General features: G+C 35.0%; 6 protein-coding genes across 6 annotated transcripts; 2 read left to right on the forward strand and 4 right to left on the reverse strand.

The window, feature by feature from the left end:
- Positions 1 to 223: 223 nt before the first annotated feature.
- LOC106392693 (E3 ubiquitin-protein ligase MBR2) lies at positions 224 to 3,819 on the reverse strand. Its single transcript, XM_048752521.1, has 6 exons — positions 3,571 to 3,819; positions 2,197 to 2,332; positions 1,208 to 1,897; positions 714 to 1,126; positions 485 to 583; positions 224 to 389 (listed from the first exon to the last, which is right to left on the reverse strand). The coding sequence occupies exons 2-6, from the start codon at positions 2,297 to 2,299 to the stop codon at positions 276 to 278; spliced, it is 1,419 nt and encodes a 472-aa protein (XP_048608478.1). The 5' UTR covers positions 2,300 to 2,332; positions 3,571 to 3,819; the 3' UTR covers positions 224 to 275.
- A 1,293-nt stretch (positions 3,820 to 5,112) lies between these two features.
- LOC106441064 (aquaporin PIP2-2-like) lies at positions 5,113 to 6,636 on the reverse strand. The gene is made up of 4 exons (XM_013882838.3): positions 6,118 to 6,636; positions 5,730 to 6,025; positions 5,488 to 5,628; positions 5,113 to 5,397 (listed from the first exon to the last, which is right to left on the reverse strand). The coding sequence occupies exons 1-4, from the start codon at positions 6,416 to 6,418 to the stop codon at positions 5,284 to 5,286; spliced, it is 852 nt and encodes a 283-aa protein (XP_013738292.1). The 5' UTR covers positions 6,419 to 6,636; the 3' UTR covers positions 5,113 to 5,283.
- A 6,717-nt stretch (positions 6,637 to 13,353) lies between these two features.
- Positions 13,354 to 14,833, forward strand: LOC106441065 (aquaporin PIP2-2). Its single transcript, XM_013882839.3, has 4 exons — positions 13,354 to 13,749; positions 13,863 to 14,158; positions 14,261 to 14,401; positions 14,487 to 14,833. Exons 1-4 carry the CDS (start codon positions 13,449 to 13,451, stop codon positions 14,604 to 14,606), a joined length of 858 nt encoding a protein of 285 aa, XP_013738293.1. The 5' UTR covers positions 13,354 to 13,448; the 3' UTR covers positions 14,607 to 14,833.
- Positions 14,802 to 15,459, reverse strand: LOC106441066 (60S ribosomal protein L12-2-like). The gene has a single exon (XM_013882840.3). It carries the CDS (start codon positions 15,457 to 15,459, stop codon positions 14,959 to 14,961), a length of 501 nt encoding a protein of 166 aa, XP_013738294.2. The 3' UTR covers positions 14,802 to 14,958.
- A 6,107-nt stretch (positions 15,460 to 21,566) lies between these two features.
- Positions 21,567 to 22,874, reverse strand: LOC125582923. Its single transcript, XM_048749381.1, has 3 exons — positions 22,794 to 22,874; positions 22,281 to 22,359; positions 21,567 to 22,172 (listed from the first exon to the last, which is right to left on the reverse strand). Exons 1-3 carry the CDS (start codon positions 22,872 to 22,874, stop codon positions 21,955 to 21,957), a joined length of 378 nt encoding a protein of 125 aa, XP_048605338.1. The 3' UTR covers positions 21,567 to 21,954.
- Positions 22,875 to 23,661: 787 nt separating this feature from the next.
- Positions 23,662 to 24,751, forward strand: LOC106444737. The gene is made up of 4 exons (XM_013886181.3): positions 23,662 to 23,946; positions 24,105 to 24,216; positions 24,300 to 24,365; positions 24,449 to 24,751. The coding sequence occupies exons 1-4, from the start codon at positions 23,786 to 23,788 to the stop codon at positions 24,539 to 24,541; spliced, it is 432 nt and encodes a 143-aa protein (XP_013741635.1). The 5' UTR covers positions 23,662 to 23,785; the 3' UTR covers positions 24,542 to 24,751.
- The last annotated feature ends 140 nt before the right edge of the window (positions 24,752 to 24,891 follow it).

Consider the following 24,891-nt stretch of genomic DNA (forward strand, 5'->3'; position numbering starts at 1 on the left):
GTCACCGGTGAGATGGGGTTAGAAGAAGCATCTGGGACAAGAGCCTGACACCGGTGAGAATTGTTCATGGAAGTAACCATTGTCCGCAGCCATCTTGGCCACAAAAGGTGCCGTTAAGGTCGCTGGCTAGCTCATCATCGATGACAGGAGCCTCTATGAGCCATGATGTTTTTGTAATACATATTAGTCCAAAACCATGGGAGTCTCATAGTCATTACGGGAAATAAAAATGATTTTAGAAGAAGCAATCTTTCCAGGCAGATTGCAACATTTTCTTAGCCATCCGTTTGATACAAAGGGTATATTGGTCTCTGACAAGCAACTGAGATTTGAGTGTTGGATAGACCAGTGTTGACACTCCCAATCCTTTCTCCAAGCGCAAGAAGCTCCTGAAGTGTGTCAATCATTTTAGATATGAATATCAGTTGCAAGACTTTTAACTATTGTAAGGCTTAAAAAGACTTGAGTGTTTTGTAAAATTAACCTCGTAGGTCATGTCATCTATGTCCAGCCTCATGTCTCTGTGGTGATCAAGCATATTTCTGGATCCATGCTGCAGATGGTGATCTACAACCATAAATCCCTGCAGCAAAATAAAAAATATTCAGAGGCTGGTCCCATCACTTGCTACTAGATATGCACTATATCACATTGGCTTGAGCTTCGAAGCTTAAGTTATTATTGGTAAGTTGTATAGAAAAGGATAACCAAACCTGAGATGAAAACCGTTCATGGAGAGCAGCTTCATCGATATGAGGCTGAAACCTCTCATAGGAACTCCTGCGTCTCCCTGGGCGACCGTTGCTACGCCATGAAATGTGAGGTGGTGGCCTTAGATGCCTAGAAGGGTATGTCTCACTAACAAAATGAGACCTGTCTGCAGAAGAAGATGCTACATGTCCCAACCGCAAACCGTTTGATGAAGCTCTATAGGTAGGTGTTGACCTATGAGAGAAGCGGGAGCTGCTTGGAGATTGCGTTGAAGTTCCGGGGAAACAGTGTGAAGCTGTAGAGTTTCTGTTTCCGGTTATCCCCTGGTGATAGCCAGAGGTATCACCAGATGTGTTGTTAACAACACTTCTCCCAGGAAGAAAGTTACTTGTCTCTGGACTAAAGCCATTTATATCTGCAAGATGAGAGTTAATGTAGTTAGAGAATGTAGACAACAACATTTGAATCTCAAGAGGGATCATGGAAGTTTGCATACCTCCCGGAACAGGGGAGAGTCTAGGACAGTTCCACCAGTCCTTATCTCTGTGAGATGCCTGACCAGGAAACTGACCTGAACTAGGATGCTCAACATTGTGGTGTGTAGGATGAGAATCAAGGCCCGTCTCTAAATCAAGTGTAGGACGGCTCCGGACATTCCTTGAAGAACTCTCTCCTCTGATAGAGAGATTATTACTTCTGTGAGTTGGGTCCATGGGCCACGGCATGTAATGAGGATCATGATCATGAGTTATTGATTTTCCCATGTGCAACTCCGAGGGGAAATGCATGTCTGAGGAAGCTCTGTCACCGTGGTACTGGCTTGAGCTACCCATTTCATAGTTGGAAGCATCATATGGGGCTTTCCGCTTCAGTGCTCCTCTCATATTTTCAATAGGTGGATCAACATAGCTATCATTTGACCATGTATGGCTGTTGCAGTTCGAAGCAGATGCAGATGTCACATAAGTTTCATGTGGAGCAGAGACTGCTGAGCTCATGAAAGGAACATGGGATGGGCCCGAAGTGCCTGGATTGTAATGTGGCCTCTCCACACCATGACCTGGAGCAGTGTAGGCATTTGGTCCTGTAGAAGAGTTCCAATGTGAAGAAACTGGCACTCCTTCACTCAACAAGTTTTCTGCTAGATAAGCATGCGGTCTGTTGTTCTCACTAGTCCCAGATCTTTCTGAGAAAACGTGGACATATTAATAATAATATAAGATCAGAAATTTCATGCACAGAGAAAAGGTAAAGGATATATGTGATGGTTATAACATGTTGCCTCCTAATTCTCACTACCTGAATCTACCCATGAGGGAGAACCACATGGAACTTCTTAACCTAAACATAAGCATGCATCATCAACTCAATATCTCTTCCAAAAAGTTGAGCATCAAGCTCTATAAATGGAGAACGAGGTTGAAAGATAGAAATTCAATCAATTGGAAACAGAGTAAAGATCTATATGAATGTACGAATAGTTACCTAGACTCGTATATGGATGCTCTGGGTGCATATGATTCCAGCCTTGATCATGTTCATCATCATCAAAAAATTGGGATGAACCAGGAAAATGTCTGTGCCCCATGGAGGATTACACAAAGCTTCAACCTCAGAGTCCCTGCACAGAAAATCATCTCAATATTTAAAATTTATCTATAAAAACATTTGCAAGCTCAGAAATGTTTTTTTTTTCTTTTAATTACCAAGCAAACTCAGTTTTCGTAAAAAATCTAAATTTTGTATACTGAAGAACCTCACTAACGCTAATTTTAAACAAACGAGTGTTTCTTCAAACCCACACATATGAGCATACTCAAGCTGAAAGTAAGGAGATTAAATATGCAGAGAGAAGAAGACTAGACAGTTTTAGGAAGGACCTTAGAGAGTGCAGAATGGTATATATTGATAGAGATATTCTCAAATAAGTTAAAAGTAATTAACACTGGAAGATATTCCAGATCTATAATCAATTACCTTAGTCACCACCTAAGAGAGCTCAAGATATCATAAAAAAAGATAACAAGTTTTCAGGAGTTAAGACTCTGTGAAAGTTGATGATGCCTTTAGATGAGAAAAACCTTAACTAGTATATACAACTATCAGTTCATAAGTACATGTATTCTTATAGATTAAGAGTTTGTAAATAAAAGAGAAACCTAAATTTTGGTCCTTGTTGAACCAAAAGAAAAGAAACTAAGACACAGAAAACAAGCCACTGCATTATAGTCGTCAAATTAAGAGTGTTCGCAAGTACACTTAGCACAAGAAGTCGATTTACATATAACATACACGTATTGAAGAGCATCAAAAGAACAATATATATATATATATATATATATCATTTGATTGTGATCATTTCACCTTCTATCAACACATACCAACGATGACAAACAAAGATACTCAAGTAATGTTTTATGTCACTAAACTTAATACTTGCAATGGATCGGTATAAACTTAATAAAGCATAAACCTTTAGTTATTGACCCAACCAAAAGTTCTCTCAATCAACCAAGAAGGTCTGCAAGCACACCCACATGTGCACGAAAAATAGCAGCCACACCAAATCCTATGTGTTACAAATGCTAGCGCGAGGGGCTAACATCTGTTGGACAAGTTTTAAGAAAGCAATAAAATTTGAGTCTGAATCATGGACATGATCACGATCATACCACGAAGTAAGATCGCAGGAAAAAGTCACCGATGGAAAAAAGCAAACAGATGATCGGTGACAAAAAAAGATATTTGATTAATTGCAATCGACTCAGCATATAGATAGATAGATATACACACACACAAACGCTATACGAAAACGAAACCTCAGCTCAAACAAAGGATCGGAGTCAGAGAGAAACATACCACGGAGCGCGCGCGCGGCGATGGAGGAAGGAGACCGATCGTCGGAGGAGGAAGCAAAAGGGAGGAATGGATTCGTAGAGATGACGCAGCTTCTTAGAAAAAAAGGAGAGGTTTTTGAGAGAAAAAAGTTGCTTCCTTTTTTTTTTCTTTTTATTTGTGGCAATGGAAGAGGAAGAGGATCGGTTTTTATATTTTAAAAAGAGAAAAGCAAATAATTTTTCATCATCAAAGGAAAAATTAGGACGAAACATGCGATTAATAGCGGCGGTTGTGCACGTTGCCGGGAAATTTAGACCACTTTCACCGGCTACCGGTAGAACCCGTTCAATGTTCTTTTGCCGACTAAACCCATTTATTATGTGTCGTGAGTCGTGAGTCGTGAGTCGTGAGTCGTGATTAGGCATATTCCCTGTTATTATGGGTTGCAATTTTTTCAAATTTCAAACCTTTCACGACAGGTCGAAGCTGATGAAGAAACTTCTTTTTTTTTGGTTATTTGATAATGGGCCTATTTTGGACTATATATGGGCCTAGACTGGATTTACCAACAAACTTGTGTGTCCATCTTGTTATACTTTATGATTTTGCTATTTCAGAAGATGACCTTTGTATATTTAAGAAAAGTGACACATTGTTTCAGATACCGTTCAGTTCTGATCGGGTATTTCGGGTTTCAGATATTTCGGTATAGAAGTCTAGAACCTGGCTGGTAATTTTACATATCGGGCCGGATTCGAATATCTTTAGTTCGGTTTTGGGTATTTATAGTGTATGTTTTACAGATAAAAAAATTAGTATTTTGCAGGTGCTTAAGAATGTAGAGAAAAGAAATATCGTAATGGTCAGCATGAGAAGAAAGTTAGGATGTACCAACGAGATCTCTTTACACATCTTCATCTCACACAAACAAATGCGCTTTGATCTCACTCTTGAAATCAGATGCAGAAGAAAAACAAAGCTTTTCAAATTTTTAAGATTCTATAGAACCACTAGGAAAACTTCGATGCAATCAAATTCTACATAATTAAATTAGTCTCAATTTCAAAAAGGCTTAGCTTTGAATTCAACAATTTCAACTGATTGCACAGTCGGCTAAACTAAACGGAGAATGAGAGATGTAGATTTAGTGTTATATATATATATATATATATATATATGTATATGTATGTTCGGGTATCCAATATAACCGATTGGGTTCGGTTATCCGGACATGCTCATATCAAAACCTGTTCAACTACTTTGCTATTTCGGTTATATCGGGTACTATTTGACCTATTTTGAACCATTACAAAATCAAGTTCTTTATACTTTAAGGTAGTAATAATGAATGGGAATGTCAGCACAAAATAAGTGTTCACTTTCGTGTACGTTGGACTAGAGTTATCCGATTTTAGTTTATTACTTTAATCTCTTAATCCTCTTCATATTGCTAACCTGAATCAGATGAAACTTATAAGTTGGAAGTATTGAACCATTGTAGAGTATCTAAATCTTAGTAACATTTTATTTTCTGAAAATGATGATGGTAATAAAAAAGGAAAATTAAAAGCAGGCAAAAACAATATGATTTCATTAAGATTGTTTTCCCCGATCACACAAACATTCATTCACATATATCTCACACTGATGCCAGAAATTAGAAAAAGACAATAAGAAATTAAAACTTGCCAAATTTGTACACACACCATAACAAACATTTTGTAATTGTTTTTCTTAGGCCGCACTTCTGAAGGACCCGAGGGACTTGGAACCGGAAGCTCTTAGGACGAATTGGTGGTAAAATGCAGCAATCGCAGCTCCAATGAATGGTCCAACCCAGAATATCCACTGTACATAGAATAAACCAAAAATACTCAATTATTCTCACATCATAAACATTAATTATAGTGTGATTAGCTTCTACTAAAAGAGACATACGTGGTCATCCCACGGCTTGGACTCGTTGTAGATAACCGCAGCTCCGAAACTCCTTGCCGGGTTAATACCGGTTCCGGTAATCGGAATAGTGGCCAAGTGAACCATGAACACCGCAAACCCTATCGGAAGTGGCGCCAACACCTAATTCATAACCACAAGTATAATTAATTAGTAGCTCTAGTTATATCATATGTTAACTAACGTTCTTATAGTTTCTACTTATTGATGCTAAAAATACTTACGGGAACGTGGGAGTCTCGTGCGTTTCTTTTGGGGTCTGTGGCTGAGAAGACAGTGTAGACCAGGACAAAAGTTCCGATGATCTCTGCGGCGAGTCCAGTCCCTGTGCTGTATCCGTCGGCTAGAGAGTTGGCTCCTCCGCCGTAACGCACGTAGTAAGCGCTTTGGAAGGCTTTGACAAACCCAACTCCACAAATCGCACCTAAACACTGAGCCACCATGTATAAAACCGCTCTAACCAGCGATACCTTCCGGGCCAAGAACAAGCCGAACGTCACCGCCGGGTTTATGTGACCACCTTCATAAAGTTTGGGGTCAATGTCAAATAAACTATAAATGAAAGGGTATGTTTGTTAAAACTGAACCGGACCGTTTTTTGTATATTAATACCTGAGATACCGGCGGTGCAGTAGACAAGGATGAAGATCATGCCGCCGAAAGCCCATGAGATACCGAGGATTCCGACGCCTCCGCAGTCGTCGCCTCCTGCCTTAGTGTCGGAGGAAATCTTGTAGCCGATGACAGTCAAAACGGTGACGTACAAAAAGAGGAGAGTGGCTACGAACTCGGCGATGACTGCTCTGTATAAAGACCACTTCGTGAGCTCCTCCGCGTCGAAAAACGGAGTAGGCGGTGGGTCTTCGTAGTCCCTCGCCGTGACTCCCTCTGCTCCTTCCACATCTTTAGCCATTTAATATATTTCTGTTTAGGAAAAAATGTGTTTTTGGTTATTATGATGGTGAAGAGATGAAGAAAAGTTTGTTTATATAGAGTGAGTTTATGCATACATATGAATAATTGTAAGCTATACGTATATTGTTATTTGATTATATTACAATATTGTTTTCATTGGTTGGTTATGGTTATTCTATTACTCGTAAATGAATATAGAACTATATATGACGATTATGATTATTTTGGTGGAAAACTAGCTTGCACTAATTAATTACCTAGCTAGCTGTCTTGATATATAATCTAAAACCATATATACTAATCATTGCTCCATAATTAATATTATCTCTACTAGATTCTTTGTCCGCGCGATTATGCATTATAATTTTATTTCAATATTTTTTTTTATATATATTTTCAATATATTTTTTTATGAATATAGTTCTACAGTAATGAACTAAAATTGTCACTACAAAGTTGAAGATGGTTTTTGTTGATATTTTTATCTTGTTAAATTTAAATAATTATTTTATGTTTTTTTATATATTATTTCTGAGCGGTTTAATTTGATTCATTGTGTTTTTTTTAAGCTGCTAATAACATATATAATGGGATTGGAGTAAAAAACAATTTTGGTGTTGAGGTGAGTAGTAAATTTTAGCATTATTTAGAAAGTTAATTTAAAAAATCAGATATGGTTATGAATGTCCCTTTCCCTTCACCTTTTGTATATGTTTGTTTCAAACTTTGATAAATTTTTGTCATCTACTTTGATACAAAAATTATAAATACAATTATTTATAGTTTTCTACAGAATATTTGGAATTCTAAATTACAACAAAAATTAGAATCTTTAAGTTTATATCCTTCAAGTAATTTTATTAAAAACATAAGTAGTATATATTTACTACTGTTTTTTATGCTAAATGTGAATAATTTTGTTATTTTAATTTAGTTTGGTTGTTCATCCTAAATGTGTAAGTATTTTGTAAACTTATATAATTTTTATATGTTGTCTAATACTAACATTATAAGAAAAATAAAATAAAATTGGTCTCCCAATTTTTAAAATTAAATATTTAACAGCTTTATTTTGAAAAGGGTAAAACAAAATGATCCGTATATATTTTATAAATAAAAATATCATAATTATTAAAGATATAATATATAAAATAAATAATATGTTTGTCTATGTATTACTGATTATATATTTTTTGTTCTTAGAATCGGAAATATTTTAAAACGTAATTAATTGTTAAGCTAATTCTTATTAATTCAGTACACAAATACTACTGAGATTTGAAAAAAAAATAATGTAAGAATTGTTCATAAGTTTTTTTTTCATATAGCTTTAGAAAAATATATATATATATATATAGATATTTTCCATTTTTGTTTTTTAGAAAAATAAAAAAAATATAAAATAAGAAAAAGATAGAAATTTTGATAATGGCAATTACATAATAAGTTTATGCTATCGAATAAAACTTCATGCTTCTTCTTAATTCATTAAGGTTATCTACTCAATTGACCATCATGAGCAGGATATATAAGAAAACAACTTTTTAAATAATTTGTTATTGTACATTGTATACTAACAATATATATTTTATTAAAATCCTAGTTTAAAAATTCAATCTTCAGAATATAAAAATAGATTAATAAGAAACTTTTTGGTTAATAATATAATTGATCAATTTTGAAGCTCTCGGTTGTAACCTTTTAATACATGTCTTTCTATTTACAATTTTAACTCTTTTGCTTTTCTTATTCGTCCTGCTTGAGACAAATCTGTCAAATAAGACTTCATTCTTCTTCTTCATCCATCGAAATCAAAACTTTTATTCCAAGTCTTTTTAATCCGAGTGGTATTACTAAAACAGATGGCTAAAACTGAAAAAAAAAAAAACATCCATTAAAGAGAGACAACATTAAAGAATTCACATTAGACAAAAGAGTTAGCTCATCATAGACGTTACACGTGTATCTAAATCTATAAAATAAACAAAATGACTGGATGGAGATACCGAAACCACGAGTTAAGACATGGCCGTTATTGGGAAATGTCCGGTAAAGAAATTCATTCGAGAGGGCTGAGGCACAATTACTTCTTGGCATCTCTCTTACTTCACTTCCTCTTCATCTGCTTCCTCTTCAGCATCCCGAAGGAACTGCACATGTGGAGTTTACAAGATATGCGTCTACGCGAAAAAGTACATGAATGATGATCTTGAGCTTGTTGATATTAAATGAAAAGCAAACACCCAGAGCTTAAAGGAGTCAGCTACGTCTCCTCCCTCTCCCCTCTCCCAAAAGAGTCAAAACACTTGCCACTTACATATAGAAATATAATTCAAAATACTGAGCGAGAGAGATATTGAGACAACTCTCGGGCTATGTTAACGTTGTGACCTCTCAGACCTTGTAACAGAGACATGTGGATGTGGATTATATATTTATATGTTAGATAGATGTATCAGAACAACATAAATTGACAGGGATCAGAAGATCAGGTCTTACCTTATCGTTGATCATGAGGAGCTCAAGACCAATGAATGGCTGCTGCCGTGCATCACTTAGTAACTCTGGAACATGTGCTCGAAGAAGATGGTGGGAGGTTTTGCGACAATGCTTAGAACCATTAGAAGCCATTTGTGAAGAAGTTTTTCTTGTGTGAGAGTAATCAATTTGGCGGTGGTGTAAGTCGGGGTCATCGTATATAAAGAGAAGCAGGGGAAGCTGAAGAGTGTATCGCCATTTAGTTGTTATTTTATTGAAGAGGGAAGTTATGGATTTATGGATGTAAATAGTGTGTCAAAGGGTATGCGTTCCTAAACGGTGAAGAAAAGATAATGAAAGGTTGCAGCAAAGATGGAAGACGTTGGTAGAGTTGCCGGTTTTGATTGAATGGGTTCATAAAGGATATTGAACCTAATTGTGTTGTGAGCAAGTACGTAGATGTCATTTGGTCTTTTAGAATGATGTTTGTAGCCCACAAAAAATGTTAGTAAAATTGATGATGACATGTAAGTTTCGTTGGTTAGGAATATTTTGTTCTCGGTGGATAAGCTGTAGAAAGTTTCAATTTAGTCCCTTTTATATAGTAGAGATTTCCAAATGATAGGTTTATGTTTTCGGGCATATTAAAACATATATTGAAATATAATTATAAGAAACATTTTTATGAGATTAACAATATTTTAAAAAGTAAATTTATAGTAAGTCGACAAATACAGTTTTTTCAAAAATTATAGTTTACATCGATCTTATTGAAATAATTTTTTTAATTAAATAGAAAATGCAAACAAAGAAAAAAAGTTCGAGAAGAATCCTCCGCCATAAAACCCTCTCATAATAAACTATACTTTTTGGCAAGCAGAATTTTCATATCCGTTTGTTAGCAAAATGATTTTCATGATATTATTTACGTAGTCAAATAATCAAACTGTTGAACTATATACTACCTTTCCATCTAAAAAGGTATTTTCATAGCAAAAAAGAGATTGTAATATTAACTGATGATAGTTAAATAGTTATTGTTTTGCCTTTATAAAAAAAAGTTATTGTTTTGTTAACAAAGGTAGAACTCGACTTTATTTTGGTTAGCCCTTTTTCAACTTAAACGAAAATTGGTTTAAACTAATGTTACTGATCTTTTATACTTGATCTGAACTTATTTAAGATTTGGATAATGTAAAAGAATAATTGTGGAGCTATTAAGAACAGCGACTTCTTAATTCTAAATGTATGGTAGATAATGGAGTTTTATGGTTAGTTTAACTTAGCCTCGCCGCCCCACACCTAAATGTAACTATCATTTGGACCGACCCTAATATACTATATGCGTCTGTATTTTTTTCCCTTGTCCTATGTCACGAGCTGTGTCCATCCCCTACAATAATATAGGCTGTCACTCTTTTACACACAAAAAAAAAATATAATATGAATCTTATCATAAAGTTATAAGTTGAAAACTTTGAGATAGCTAGATAAAATTGATTAGAGGTAAAAGTTCGGATGATGTCGATATATTATACCATTCTTCAGTTGCTGCTTGTATCTTGTATCTTGTATCTACAATCCCTCTCTAAAACGAGCAAAGTAGCTGTCGATAAAGCAAAAACTCATAAGTTGATTGATCTACATGATGTTATTAGTTAGTTCATTAATTTTATTTTTTATCGCCTAAATTCATCTATATCGTATACTTAAAGCTGTTACAACTTTTTCCGTCTAAAAAATTGGATTACTAAAAGAATAAAGAAACATATGAAAGTCCAAACAGCCACACAAGCAGAAGCTTAACGACAATAAAGCACCGAAAACCAAGACGTAAACAAAAGCTCAAGATAAAGACAGAGGAACCACACATCAGCACTTATCTATTTCTCGAAATAATTATTTAGCCAACGAGGACAACCTTGCGCTTGCGCCACACAAGACGGTAATCAAAGGTCTACAACAATTTTCGCAATCTCATAATTAAGCTCTTCTATAAATTGTAGTGAAAATTACAGAGGCTTATCTTTTGCGAATCAATAACATTTTCTCCCTCCATTTCACTTAAATGGCGTTTTAAGAATTTTCTACTTCATTTTAAATGATGTTTATAAGTTTTATACAAATTAAATGTTATTTGGTGTATGTGACTCTTTGCATTATAGAATACCCTATCCGTTTCAAAAATAACATATTTTAGATTTTTCACACATATTAAAAAAACACATTAAAACTTGATTGTAAATGCATTGTTTTTGTGAATAACAATTTTCCATAATTTATAGCCAATAGAAATCCAATAAACACCATTAAATTTTTTGAAATTTACATTTTTTCATTAAATAATATATTGAAAAAGTAAAAAATATTTTTTTTTGAAATATTTTTTTCCTAGAATGTGGATCTTTATGAAACGGATGGAATATAATGTTTTATTGGTTAAATTAACTATAGTTATTGATATTTTTATACAAATGAATTAAATTAAATTAATTAATAACTTTTTTAATCGGTGTGAAGATTCTAAATGTTGTTTATTTTGAGACGGACAGAGCAAATAAAAGACTTTCGACGCAGGACAAATATATACTGTATCTAGTAGTCTCAACTTACTATTTATAAAACTGGGTGATAGAAAAAGTCTATTTTAGGGTTAGGTGCATTACATTAACATAATAATTACACGGACAGGATAAAACAAGGAACGTCCTCTATTCAATGGTTTTGTTTCCACTAGAACTGGACACGCATCGGATATCCGAGTTTTTGAAAGTATTTGTAATTTGCTTCGTATGTTACGGATATCTAATTTTTCGATTTGTTTTGCTTCGGAAAAATATGGATATTCGGAAAAACGGATATCCAAAAAATAAATAGATATTTGCGGATATTTACGAATACTTACGGATATCTCATCCGCTTTGAATAATTCAAATAATCTTAAAAAATTAATACAAATTTATTTTTTAATATTTTTTTGCATGATATACAAAATAAAAACTAAAAGAAATAGTGAAACTACATATTTTGTAAATTTTAAATTTAGTTAACAATAATAATAACACCAAACTTAAGAAAAAAGTTATAATTGTTTTATAATTTTTTTTCTCTTCTTTTTTTATGTAATACTTTTATATAAGTAATAATGTGAATAGAATTTGTCAAATAATATGTTATAATAATAGTTATATAAACATACACATTTAAAACATTAAGTATAATCAAGATGTATATATATTTATATATTTCTGGATCCGAGCGGATATCCGCTTCTCAAAATTTTGATATTTGTGATTTGCTTCAATTTTAACGGATATTGATTTTTAGTATTTGCTTTGATTCGAAAGTTTATGGATATCTAGAAATTTTGGATCGAATCAAGACGAATAACAAATCGAATCAAATTTAATTGATAAAAAGTCCGGCCCTAACTTTCCACTAAAGGTCAAAAATATTGTGGACGTTGGGTGTGCGGCGTGGGTCCAGTACACCGCCCCATAGCTCGGACAAATGTATCGGCACCGCCCATGCAGATTAAATCCAACTTCGGTTCCACTCAACCACAACTATAATGCCACGTACCATAGACCCCACAAGTCGTCAACAGTTATTTGCTCTTTCTCTCTCTCAATTCAATTGCAATTGCAATTTTCTTACGTATATTCACTATTATTTAGATACTGAACAAAAAATATTTCAAAAAAAAAAAGACAAAGGGATTGTGGTGTTTATGGCTAATGTTTTGCCACGTCAATATAACCTTATCGTTTTAGCGACGCCTCTCTGTTCTTATTGGAGTAAATAATTCCATGTCAGCAATGTGCACTTTCTCGCTCTTACTTTATTTTTCATCCTTTTTAAAACATTATATATTACCATTAGTAAGAATTAAAAAAATACATAGATGTTAGGAATAAAGAAAGGATGAAATTCACATAAAATGACTTTTTCATCCTTGTCGCTTTCTATTGAAAAAGTAAAGCCTCAAACATTCGCGTACATATTTTTACGAGACTAAGCATGAAAAGATGCAAGAATAATCCAGACTAAGCATGAAAACACAGGAATAGTGTTGTGCCACGATGTAAATAAATACTTCTAATGTTTACAAATGATGTTATGAATATTTATCAAAACTTCAAACTACGTATGCATGTGGCGGGTACAGCTTATACATAGAAGGCATGTTTGTATGATTGTATTGTATCATATGAATATTTATGAATATGTTGCTCAAAAAAAAAAAAAAATTTATGAATATATAGTTATCTGTTTTAAAAAAGTATTTATAATTATCATTATTATTTCTGTTCATTCCTTGCTTTTGCTCACGTTTTAATAATGGTTTTTGATGGTTTGTCAACGGTCAAAATTTAATGACGTGACATGGGGACCTTGATCTCTCAGTATAGCAGCAATTCATAAATAGTAGTGTCAATTATACAGTAACACTAATCAATAGCTCACTCTATATAAAGAGAACCTTTTACTCATCTTCTTACAACCACAACAACAACAATTCATAAAAAAATTAGAAACATCATACATACATGGCGAAAGACGCGGAAGGAGCAGAAGGATTTGCGACGAGGGATTATCAAGACCCGCCGCCTGCACCATTTTTCGACGCGGAGGAGTTGACAAGATGGTCCTTATACAGAGCCGTCATCGCCGAGTTTGTAGCCACTCTTCTCTTCTTGTACGTCACCGTTTTGACTGTCATTGGCTACAAGATTTCGTCCGACACAGCCGCCGGTGGAGTTGAATGCGGCGGCGTAGGAATCCTCGGCATCGCTTGGGCTTTTGGTGGCATGATCTTCATCCTTGTGTACTGCACCGCCGGTATTTCAGGTATTACTAGACCAAAGCAGCCCGGTCTACACACCCGGTTCAGCTATTTAAAAACATTACAAGTCGACCTTTTGTTTTATCATTTATTTAACTTTGAACCCTTTTATGTGAAGGTGGTCACATAAACCCGGCGGTGACGTTCGGCTTGTTCTTGGCTCGCAAGGTATCGCTGATTAGAGCGGTGCTATACATGGTGGCTCAATGTTTAGGTGCGATTTGTGGAGTTGGGTTTGTCAAAGCCTTTCAGAGCTCTTACTACGTCCGTTACGGAGGCGGAGCCAACTCTCTAGCTGACGGATACAGCACAGGGACAGGACTAGCTGCAGAGATCATCGGAACATTTGTTCTTGTGTATACTGTCTTCTCAGCCACAGACCCCAAAAGAAACGCACGTGACTCCCACGTTCCCGTAAGTATTTATCGTCAAATAAATTTCGTTATTTTAAATTATTAGGTAACATCATATATAGTTTTGATACTAATGAATTAATATGAATGATGAAATGAAAAGGTGTTGGCGCCACTTCCGATTGGGTTTGCGGTATTCATGGTACACTTGGCTACTATTCCGATCACCGGAACAGGAATTAACCCGGCGAGGAGTTTCGGAGCTGCGGTTATCTACAACGAGTCCAAGCCGTGGGATGACCACGTATGTATATCTTAATTGAAGCTAATGAGACTGATTATATTGTTTAATGGGAAAATAATTGGAAATGTTTTTGGTCTAATTTCAGTGGATATTCTGGGTGGGACCATTCATTGGAGCTGCGATTGCTGCATTTTATCACCAATTCGTCCTAAGAGCTTCCGGTTCCAAGTCACTCGGATCCTTCAGAAGTGCGGCCAACGTTTGAATTCTGCCCCACACACATACATACAACAAAAGTGGTTACTCTTTGTGTAGTATTTCGGCAAATGATTTTTAAAATATGCCCTCCTTTCCCTCGTGCGTTTTTCTTTTTTTTTTTTGGTTCCTCTACTTCTATTTGTGTGAAATCCAATCAATGGAGTCTAGTGTTTTACGTTTTCATCTTCGCAATGTAAGTTCGTTTACTTAGAAAAAGTCACTTTGCTTAGCTTATTTGATCTTCCATCTTCGCAGTGTTTTACGACAAAACAACAAAACCAAAACTAACTTGTTCTTAACCGAAACATAGAATCTAAATAAAACACAGAACCGAACACAAACACTTCTCCGTTTAATCCTCAATTCTCAGGAATCTCAACCTCACCTTCTTGAATCTCCTGCTGAATATCCTTGGGGTCTTTCCCATCAACAGTACACCCAACAGACACGCACGTCCCGAGAATCTCCCTCACGGTCCCACTCAGCTCCTTGGCGATAGATCTCGGCCTCATGATCCTCGCGATCTCGATCACGTCATCGAACGAAATGTTCCCGTTGTGCTTGATGTTCTTCACCTTCTTCCTGTCTCTCTCCGGCTCTTTCAACGCCTTGATCACCAGCGCCGCCGCCGACGGAACCACCGTGACCTTAGCCTGACGATTCTGCACCGTGAGCTTGACGGTGACGCGTAGGCCTTTCCACTCCTTGGCGGTTTCTTTCGCGATGTCTTCTCCGATCTTTTTCGGGGCGAGACCGAGCGGACCGATCTTGGGGGCTAGAGAACTCGCTGCTCCGACTTCTCCTCCGGTTACGCGGACGTACACGTCCACGATCTGGCTCGGGTCCAACTTCGGCGGCATGGCTGTCTTTTGGTGGTTTCTTCTTCTCGAGGAGGCGCTTGCTTGAAGAAGATGATGGGGCTGCTTTGAAGGAGATTCGAAGATATGGAGTCTCGAAACTAGGGTTTACGAAAATGGAGTTAATGACGAATTTACCCGTGTGTGTCATTTTTGATATCCATTCGATTTTTTTTTTTTTTTCAATTTTTTCTTGGGATTAATTAATCGGGTTTTGAAGCAGTTCAACAAAAATAATTCGGTTTTTGGAACTTTGATATATAGATTTAATTTACTTTTTATTCAGATATTTATACATAGAACTCTATAGAAGATTTAGTTTTATTTGGAACGGTTCGAGTACCATGTTACTTTGAAAATAAATAAAAAAATCATTATACATCATTTTTATTCAGATTGGGTTCAGGAGTTTATATTATTTAAAACAACTAAAATAACATAACACACAACATAAAGTATACTAAACTGAACATCTAAATTAGTTGTTTTTATTTTAGATATTTATTTTAATTACTGAGTATTTTATGATATTTATGAAGAATTATATCGGGGGTTGGTATGAATCTTTTGAGTTTTAATAAAATCTAAATTATATTAGGAGTTGGTATGAATCTTTTGAATTTTAATAAAATCTAGAATCTAAAATCCAAAATGTTATTGAAAAAAACGCAGTTAAATATTCCATTTATGTTGATTTCAGTTTGGTCCCAATTTATTTTCCAGGTTGGTTTGCATTTGACTTTTTGTCCAACCTTAATCTTAGACTTAGATTTGTATTCTTTGTAAGACTAATATAGGCTGATCACTAATGAGTGTCTTTAAACAAAATCCATTTGAAGAAATTCAAAGAAAAAAACAACATCATATAATCATCATAAATTGATGTTGGTTGGACTTGGCCTGTTTAGGATGAGATAAGGCTTGCAATTTGATAGTCCTCATAGTTATTTATACCCACCCTCTAGCCATGAAAGTGATTTATAAAAGCCATGTACCAGTAAATGATTGTCACTCCACAACATGATCCACTTCCGCACTAGTTTTCTCAGAAAAAAACATAACTAATAAGAAAAAAAAAACATTGATACCCAAGAACCGAACCAAACTGAAAGAATCAAAACTAAAACCATTTTTCAAAATATTCAAATGGTTTATGTTTTTGTATCCAAAATACTTGTACAAAACCATAATAAAACTAAGAATTATATGGTAAATTGGTAGGCTTTTTCTATCTCATATATAATTTTAATTCAACAGTATAATATTGTTTATTTTGAGATTAAACAGCAAAATCTATATAGATTTGGAGGTTGATTGTTTTCAGTTTCTAGATTAGTTTTTGGTTTTTGTTTCTTCAAAACTCATTTTCTATCCAATCAAGTTTTTGATTCCCTAAAAATTAGGAAAACTGATTTTGTAAAAAACTAGTTTTAAACCAATCAAGATTCTGACAAAAAAATTTTCTATAAAATAGGGAAACTGGATTTTAGATCTTTTGACCAAATTTCAATGAAAACCCAAAAGCCATGTTTTGGTGGTTTTGTAAAGGGTACTACGATTACTTTTATATATATTTTTTTCTTATTTTTGTAAATATCAATATAAAATACATGACCATTATATGTATATACTTTCTATCTTTTTGTTTAAGTAATTTTTTTTAATAATGTGAAATAATTTATTTTTATTTCATATATGTAAAATAAATTTAGATATTTATTTATAATACTAACTAACTGTAAACTAATTGTGAAAACTAGTTATTAAATTCTATAAATATAATTATTGAATAATTATAATAATTATTAGACATTCAAAAATAACTAAAAATTATAAAAACATAAAATATTTTTTAATAACCAAATAGAATATATTAATTTTTAAAATAAAAAGTTGCCATTCAAGTTTTAAAAAATAAAAATAATTTAGATATATTTATGATTTATACTTTAGTATAATGTAAGTTTTTTTAATAAAATATAGTAATTAAAAACACATTAATGTATTTTTATGTTTTAAATAAGAATCTCAATATTTTGATCAATTTTAATAGTAACTTCTAAATGTTTAATTTGTATTTTTGTTGTATTATTTTAAAATAATGTATTACTTGTTTTTTTGAAAAACTTAAAAAACTACTGCAAAACCAAAAATCAAAATCAAAATCTAAAAACCAAAAACCAAAACAAAAAGCTAAAAATCAAAAATAAAAAGCTAAAAACTAAAAACCAAAAACCAAAAACCAATAACTAAAAACTAAAACCAAAATCTAAAAACCAAAAGCAAAAACTAAAAACTACCCCAAACAATCATCACCTTGGTTTTAGATTCAATCCTAAAATATCATACTAATCAAAATTAACCATCTTTTTTATATTAGACATTATCAATATTAATTTCTGATATGGAACTTGAACTGATATCTCAAATACATATTTAAAATATAATTTATAAATTGAATATTCATGTCCTTAAATATATAATATTATCCAAAGTTGAAATTACCTATCCAAATATTTTATTTGAATCATATGAAATCATCAAAACAATTTATCCATTTATCTTTTAAGATCATAATATAAATATTTTAATTTAAACTGACTGAAATTATTTGACATATCTGAACTGAAACAAAAAATTCCAAGCATTAGACGATTTTCAATTTTATTATCTAAACCAAGCTATAAGAGTTAATCCCTAATTATGTAAGTATCTGATAATTTTCATGGACAGAAAATAACTAAAATTAAAATCCAAATACTAAGAAAAATAAAACATATTTATATTTGTCATACAATTCATTGTTAATATAATACATTGCCACATTAAAATTATGTATAAGTTCATAATATTTTTTCTATCAAAGCGTACTAAAACTTTGTTAATGTTATTTTAAGAAAATCATATTATTTATTTATTTTTATTTTATTTTCTGTTTTAAGTAAAACTCTTGTAGTTTAATAAGAATTACAAAATATTTACAAAAAAAATTATATTTATAAAGAAGAACAATCATTAGAAACTATAAAATTAAAACTCCATAAATTAATAAATTGTGTTTGTTAAAAATCCCTAATCACCGACGTTGACCTCTGTTATCCTTCGATGGCCGGAACGTCGGAGCCACCACTGGTGCCTCCAGTCCCTCCCGACCTTCTGTTCCTTCATCCTCCTGCTGTATCTGTCGTTTCGACGGTCTTTTCTTCTCAAGCCATCAAGGATTCGATTATGACGGAAGCCTCACCGGTTGCCAACGAAATTGCTTCCTTGCCTGTTGTGTCTGGTGCTTCACCAACACTTCTGGTTCCTCTTTCAAGTTCTTCTGCCCCGGAAGATGCTTTGGTTGAAAATCTGTCGGAAAAACCTGGTTCCCCTTCCAGTCCTTCTGGAGAAGTTTCACCTAAGGGCTGTCCTACTCAAGGTTCTGAGTTTAATTGGCTTAGCAGATCTAAAGCTGCAAGACAATTCCCAAAATCATCTATCCTCGTAACTCGTACTGAGGAAGGTGTACCGAGGGTAAAGGTTCCAAATGCAGTGTTTGAAAGAGGTGTTAAAGCTCACTCTGATTACATTGTTGGTATTTTCTATGGTAATGCCCCTTCCTATGGAAAGATTTTGGGAGTCCTAAACTATCTATGGGGAAAAGATAGAAGAGTAACGATTCACAATCTCTCGAAGAATGCTTTTCTGTTCTATATCCCATCGGTTTCTCTTAGACAACGGATTCTTCAGCATGAATTGTGGAGGGTTGGAGACTCTCCCTTCTTTGTAACTGAATGGAAAGCCTCCTTCAGTATCGACCCTCCGTCGCTGCAACGTGCTCCGATCTGGGCTACTCTTGACAAGGTTTCCTTTGATCTCCTCACTGACGAAGGCCTGGAAATTATCTCAAAGCCTTTGGGAAAGATTGTTGATGCAAAGCCATTCTCGAGTGTCTCTTCAGTGGATGTCAAAGTCATTGTCGACTTGACTATCAAATTGCCTACCATTGTAGAGAGTGAAAGGGAAAACATATTGGTGGATGTTCTAGAGGTCACGTACCCTTGGCTTCCTCCTCTATGTCCGGTTTGCAATGAGATTGGGCATAAAGCCAATCTTTGGACCACGACAAGGTTGGAGACAAGAAATTCTCTAAGTCCCGCAAGGACTACTGGAAAGCTAAGGATAAAATAAAGAACATGTTTCTGGTACGCAACATTCCAAGGAACCTCCCATCCACGAGCAAACTGTGCCTGTTAAAACTTGTATGAAATCTGTTCTTGCTGATTTGAACCACTCGTTGGGTACAGCTATAGTAGCTGGAGATCCGGATCCCTCTAGCTCTGTTTCACATCCAGTTGATAATCTGCCTTCCTCCCCTCCTCAACCTATTGCTCGGGAGGTGGCACTAGTCTCTACATTGGCAATTTTTTCCCTGGAAAATACCCAAGCCGTGGATGAGACTGTGCATTCTCTTGTACCTACTGTTCTTTCGAGCCAACCGGCTCCTGTCTTAGAAACTACTCAATCGGAGGCTCCATTCATGCCAACAGTGAATGCAGTTCCAATTAAGTCTGTGGTCGATGGAAATCAAGAAAAATTTGCAGTGGTTTCTGCGAATCCGTTTGCTATTCTCGATCAAGAAGATGATCCACCTTCTGCTTTGAAGGACGATGAAAACCTCTCTTTAGTGGTCTCTTCTCCAGTGAATAAGCAATCTTATTCTCCTCCGACTCTTTTTAAGACCCAGAAGAATAAGAAGAGAAAGCTTGCTAGAAGGTCCCCAAACTCTGGTGGTTCGCCTCCCCTCTCTTTAGGGGGTTGCAAACCCCAATAATTATATATATGTCGGATACATTTTTTTGGAACGTGCGAGGCATTAATGATTTTTCGAAGCATAGACCTCTGTCTTCGTGGATTAATAAAAGGAGAATTTGCTTTGGTGCTCTTTTGGAAACGCGTGTTAGCGAGGCTAATAGTATGTTTATTCTTTCGCTGTTGGGGCCGGAGTGGAAGCTTATATCTAATTATCAGTATTCGGACCTTGGTAAGATATGGTTTTTGTATAAAGATCCTATCAAGGTGCAGCTTTTGTTTGCGGATTCTCAATCAGTTACTGTTAAAGTCTCGCCTCCTGAATCTCTTCCTTTTTACTATACCGCGGTTTATGCTTCTAACGGATTAGAAGATCGCAGGCAGTTATGGATTTCTCTGAGGGATATTGCTCTTGCTTTTGATTTATCTTCTCACCCTTGGATGGTGTGTGGAGATTTTAATGAAATTCTAGACCTCCGGGAGTCGTCTAACACTACAAATATCACTTCTACTAGAGCCATGCGTGAGTTTGCCTCTTGCTTATCGGATATTGGTCTCTTTGATCTTGCATCACAGGGTCCTTATCGGATATTGGTCTCTTTGATCTTGCAAGAACAAGTAGAGCGTGTTCTGGAGTTACATTATCTAGAGCCAGTGGCACATGATAGATTCCCTACAAAAAAAAAACAAAAACATTTAGTGTTGCTATATAATGGATTTGCTTTTATTTCAAGTAAACAGAAAAAAGAGAGAGAGAGAGAGAGAGAGAGAGAGAGAGAGAGAGAGAGAGAGAGAGAGAGAGAGAGAGAGAGAGAGAGAGAGAGAGAGAGAGAGAGAGAGAGAGAGAGAGAGAGAGAGAGAGAGAGTAGTCTACTTACCATTCCAACATCTTCAAAGACCGGAAAGTTATTTATAACGATTCCCAAAGGTGTCCTCTCCAAAGTGTCATAAACAAATGTTCTTGAAGCATCTTGTCGTTGCTCAAAGTGACCTGTGGTCGTCCCTCCGTGCCCACGTGCTCTTTTCTACACAAAGTTTTGTTAAGTTGTTTAGAATGGTATGGATAAACTTTTAAATATACATGGAATATATATAAATACACTTAGAGCATCCACAATGGTGATACCTATTGTGGAATACTTAGGAATAAATTATCAATTTTTTTTTTTTTTGAATAGTTAAGGACTCTTGTGAAAAATGTGTGTACAATGGTGAATCCGAAGTTGGAATCCTTAGGATAAAAAGATGATTAAATATAAAGATGATTAAATATAAAGATACAACATGAGAGCTTATAAATATTTAAGATGATTAAATTTAAAAATACAACATGATTATGAATCACCAATGTTCCAAATATTTTCTATTAAATCATATTTCAATCGATGATGTGCCTGGGTATCGTGAACATCATCCCGAATGCCGAGAATATTATGGATATTTGTAGACATCATCAAATGAAACCCTAATTTCAAACGAAAATCTCCAAATCGATTGAAAAAAAAAACAAAACGAACCGTAAATTGCCGACAAAACCAAACTCAAAACATCACCTGCCCAATAACCCGTTGCCACCTGTCTTAAGGATCAAGTCCTTGAACCTCTTACGGAAGGACTGATCCGATAAAATCCTTACACTATTTGCCTTTTATAATATTATTCTATTCCTCCTAACCTAAGATTTACCGCTAAGGATTCCGCATGTTACTCCGTTGCGGCTGCTCTTACTCCTCTGAGTCCTATATTTCTAATGTAGTTGATCGGTATGTTCAGGTTTCTGAATGAAAAGCCTTTGGCCTGGGTTTGGCTTTGGATATGATTTGCCAAAACTAGGTATGACAAATCACGATGCTGGGCAATGGGTTTATCTTTGTTATAAGAAGCTTGTAGGAGATGTGTAAAGACAACTGATCCACAAGTATCTGTGTATCATAATAGGCATGCAACAACCACAATATAATAGATATACAATTAGTTTTTGGCTTGTAAACAATTAATAGTAGGAGAGCTGTTAAAGCCTAAGATAATACCTTCTCTTTGATTTATCGGATCACCGATAAGCCCTGAGGTAGTCCAGTCTCTTTGAATACTGCTACCATCACCAAATGACTATTTGTAAATGAAAGAAAAAAAAAATGTTAAAACAGGTCTCACCACATAATAAAACCATGCATGTTTAATTTGTCAGCCAATTATAAAATGTACCGGTATCTTGGTTTGAGGTTCGACTGGCTCAGCTTGCCTTCCACCTACTTGTCTTCCATGTCCTAGCTGAGCTTGTCCTCTCCCTCTCCCCCTCTGCTCAGCTTGTCCTCCACGTCCTTGCTCAGCTTATGTTAATTGTTCAACAGGTTTTTTTATTCTATCTTGCTGAACCAACTGTCCTCCACTTCACGTGAACCCAATTCTCAGATTGGTTACTTGATCTCTCTTCAAAATGCAGCAGCTACTGAAGAAGCAAGCGGGTTATGATATCTTCCTTTTCTCAAGCCATTAGATTCCACAAAACGAAATTGGACACATGCTTGCTTGGTTTAGAGTACTTGATTTCCTTTTCCCGATCCTGAGTAAAAATCTTTGAGATTCAAGTCCTGCGGATCATGAGAGCCAAACCATCTTCTCATACTTAGTCTTTCTTCCGAATGACCTTTGAGACATCCTTGAATTTCATGAACTTGTAAAGTTTGCACCTTTTTTCTAAAGCATGCACAAAACTTGGAGATTTCTACTAAAGTTTCCACCTTTATACCACTCAAAGATTCAAAATGTTTACTGTTTGTTTGTTCACATAAAGAGTAGCACAAGCAGATTCTGGAAACTGGAAACACACAGATTTGAAAGAAACAAACAAGCAAGCAATGTATGAACAAGATGAAGAAATAGGGTCACGTACAACTGAAAGCTACCCTTTTTGAACAACTGAAAGCTATCTGAAATGCAAATTATCACACCTTTTTTTTTCTATTTCTCAAACTCTTTTTCTTGCTCCTTCATCTCTCTAAACTCTTTCTCACACTATAGATAGGGGAGTGACACGACATGTCAATATAATCTCTGTTTACTAACCTCCTCGTACGGTCCCCTCTCATTGGCTCATTTTAGAGCTTTTCTCTTCCAAAACAAACTAGAGGCATTAACTAAATGGATAATTAGTGTAATGTAATTTCCACCAAAATAAAGAGGGAAAAGCAGAAGAAGCAAAATAATTATTAAAACTTAAATAAATACTGTAAATACGCAATTTCATATTATGATCTTAAAATGAATCTAAAATATACGAAACTGAAGAGTTATTAACTGAACCAAGAATAAATTCCGATTTAAAATGAAAGAGAGATAAAAATTTAAATATATCCGATATCCAATTAGTATTAATCGAAACGATCCAGACATTAATAACCCGAATAACCGGTTCCAAACAGCTGCCCGAACCGGTTCTATTACGATGTAGTTGAAATAATCTCCGGTTTGACAGAACCGTCTTTACTTATCTCAATCGGAAACAATCAAATCGTCGTCGTCTCCTTGATCGGGAATGTTGCCTCTGATGAGGGAAGGAGGAAGGATGGCGGGAGGATCTGAGAGAAAGACGATACTAGTGGGTCTGGTTCTAGCCCTTGTTCTTGGCGTCGCTGTTTACTTAAGGCTGTGGACAATCGATTACACTCTATCGTCTGACGACACAGAACGCTTAAGGTTCTCCTCTTCTCTTTTCTCAAATCGGAGTTGTATTTGCTACAAGTATTGGGTTTTTGTGATACGGGTTCGTTAAAGTTTCAGACTTTATGTTTTCAATCGCCTCTGAATAGCTCAGCTGTGTTTATATGGTTGGTGATGTTTACATTGGTGTGTAGGAGACAGTTTGATTTGGCGAATAGGGAAGCAGTGGATGAATCTGCAGAATGGCGGAGAATGTTTGACAGTGAAGCTGAGAAGGCTTCTAAGTGTAACTCAGAGCTGGCACTGGTACTATCTTCTAAGCTCCTCCTCCATGTAGAAAAAGTTTTCTTCTTTTTTTTTTAGAGCATTGTTTTTTTTTTCTTGTACAGATGAAAGAGTCGTCTGGGAATGGAAACGCGTTTACTCTCAATCAAAAGCTAGAGTCATTACATAAGGTGACATTACCATTTCCCAATAGACACTCCTTATAATATTGGATGCTTGTGGGCTCATTACTTCTTTGCTCTCTTGGGTTTAGGATAATGCGGCGTTGCTCGGTGAGATAGAGACATTAAAACAAGAGCTGGAAGCTTCAAGGTTAAAGTGCCGTTCAAGACAGGCACCCCGTTAGATTAGTTTTCGTGATAGACATCCTCAGACTCCTGTCTTTAGTTTTTGCTCATGTTTAACAGTTGTCCTATACGATTTGTAGGCTCTTTCTTGGAATATGTACTAGCAATACCTGTAATATACACCACCGTTTTCGTCACTTTGTATTGAGATAATCGGATAATCCATCCTAGAATTCAATTCACTGAAATCATCTGTTGTTTTCATAGTATTGGATCGTGTTATGTTATCTTTACATCCTTTAAGTTTTTAGATTCTAAATAATGATAACAGTTTCAAGCCATTCATGTTCGTAATAAGCATCATGGTACCTTCATATTTGCTCGTGATAGTAGGTGAAAGCTACATTGT

This window comes from Brassica napus, chromosome C3, assembly GCF_020379485.1.
Source record: "Brassica napus cultivar Da-Ae chromosome C3, Da-Ae, whole genome shotgun sequence".
Classification (NCBI taxonomy): Eukaryota; Viridiplantae; Streptophyta; class Magnoliopsida; order Brassicales; family Brassicaceae; genus Brassica; species Brassica napus.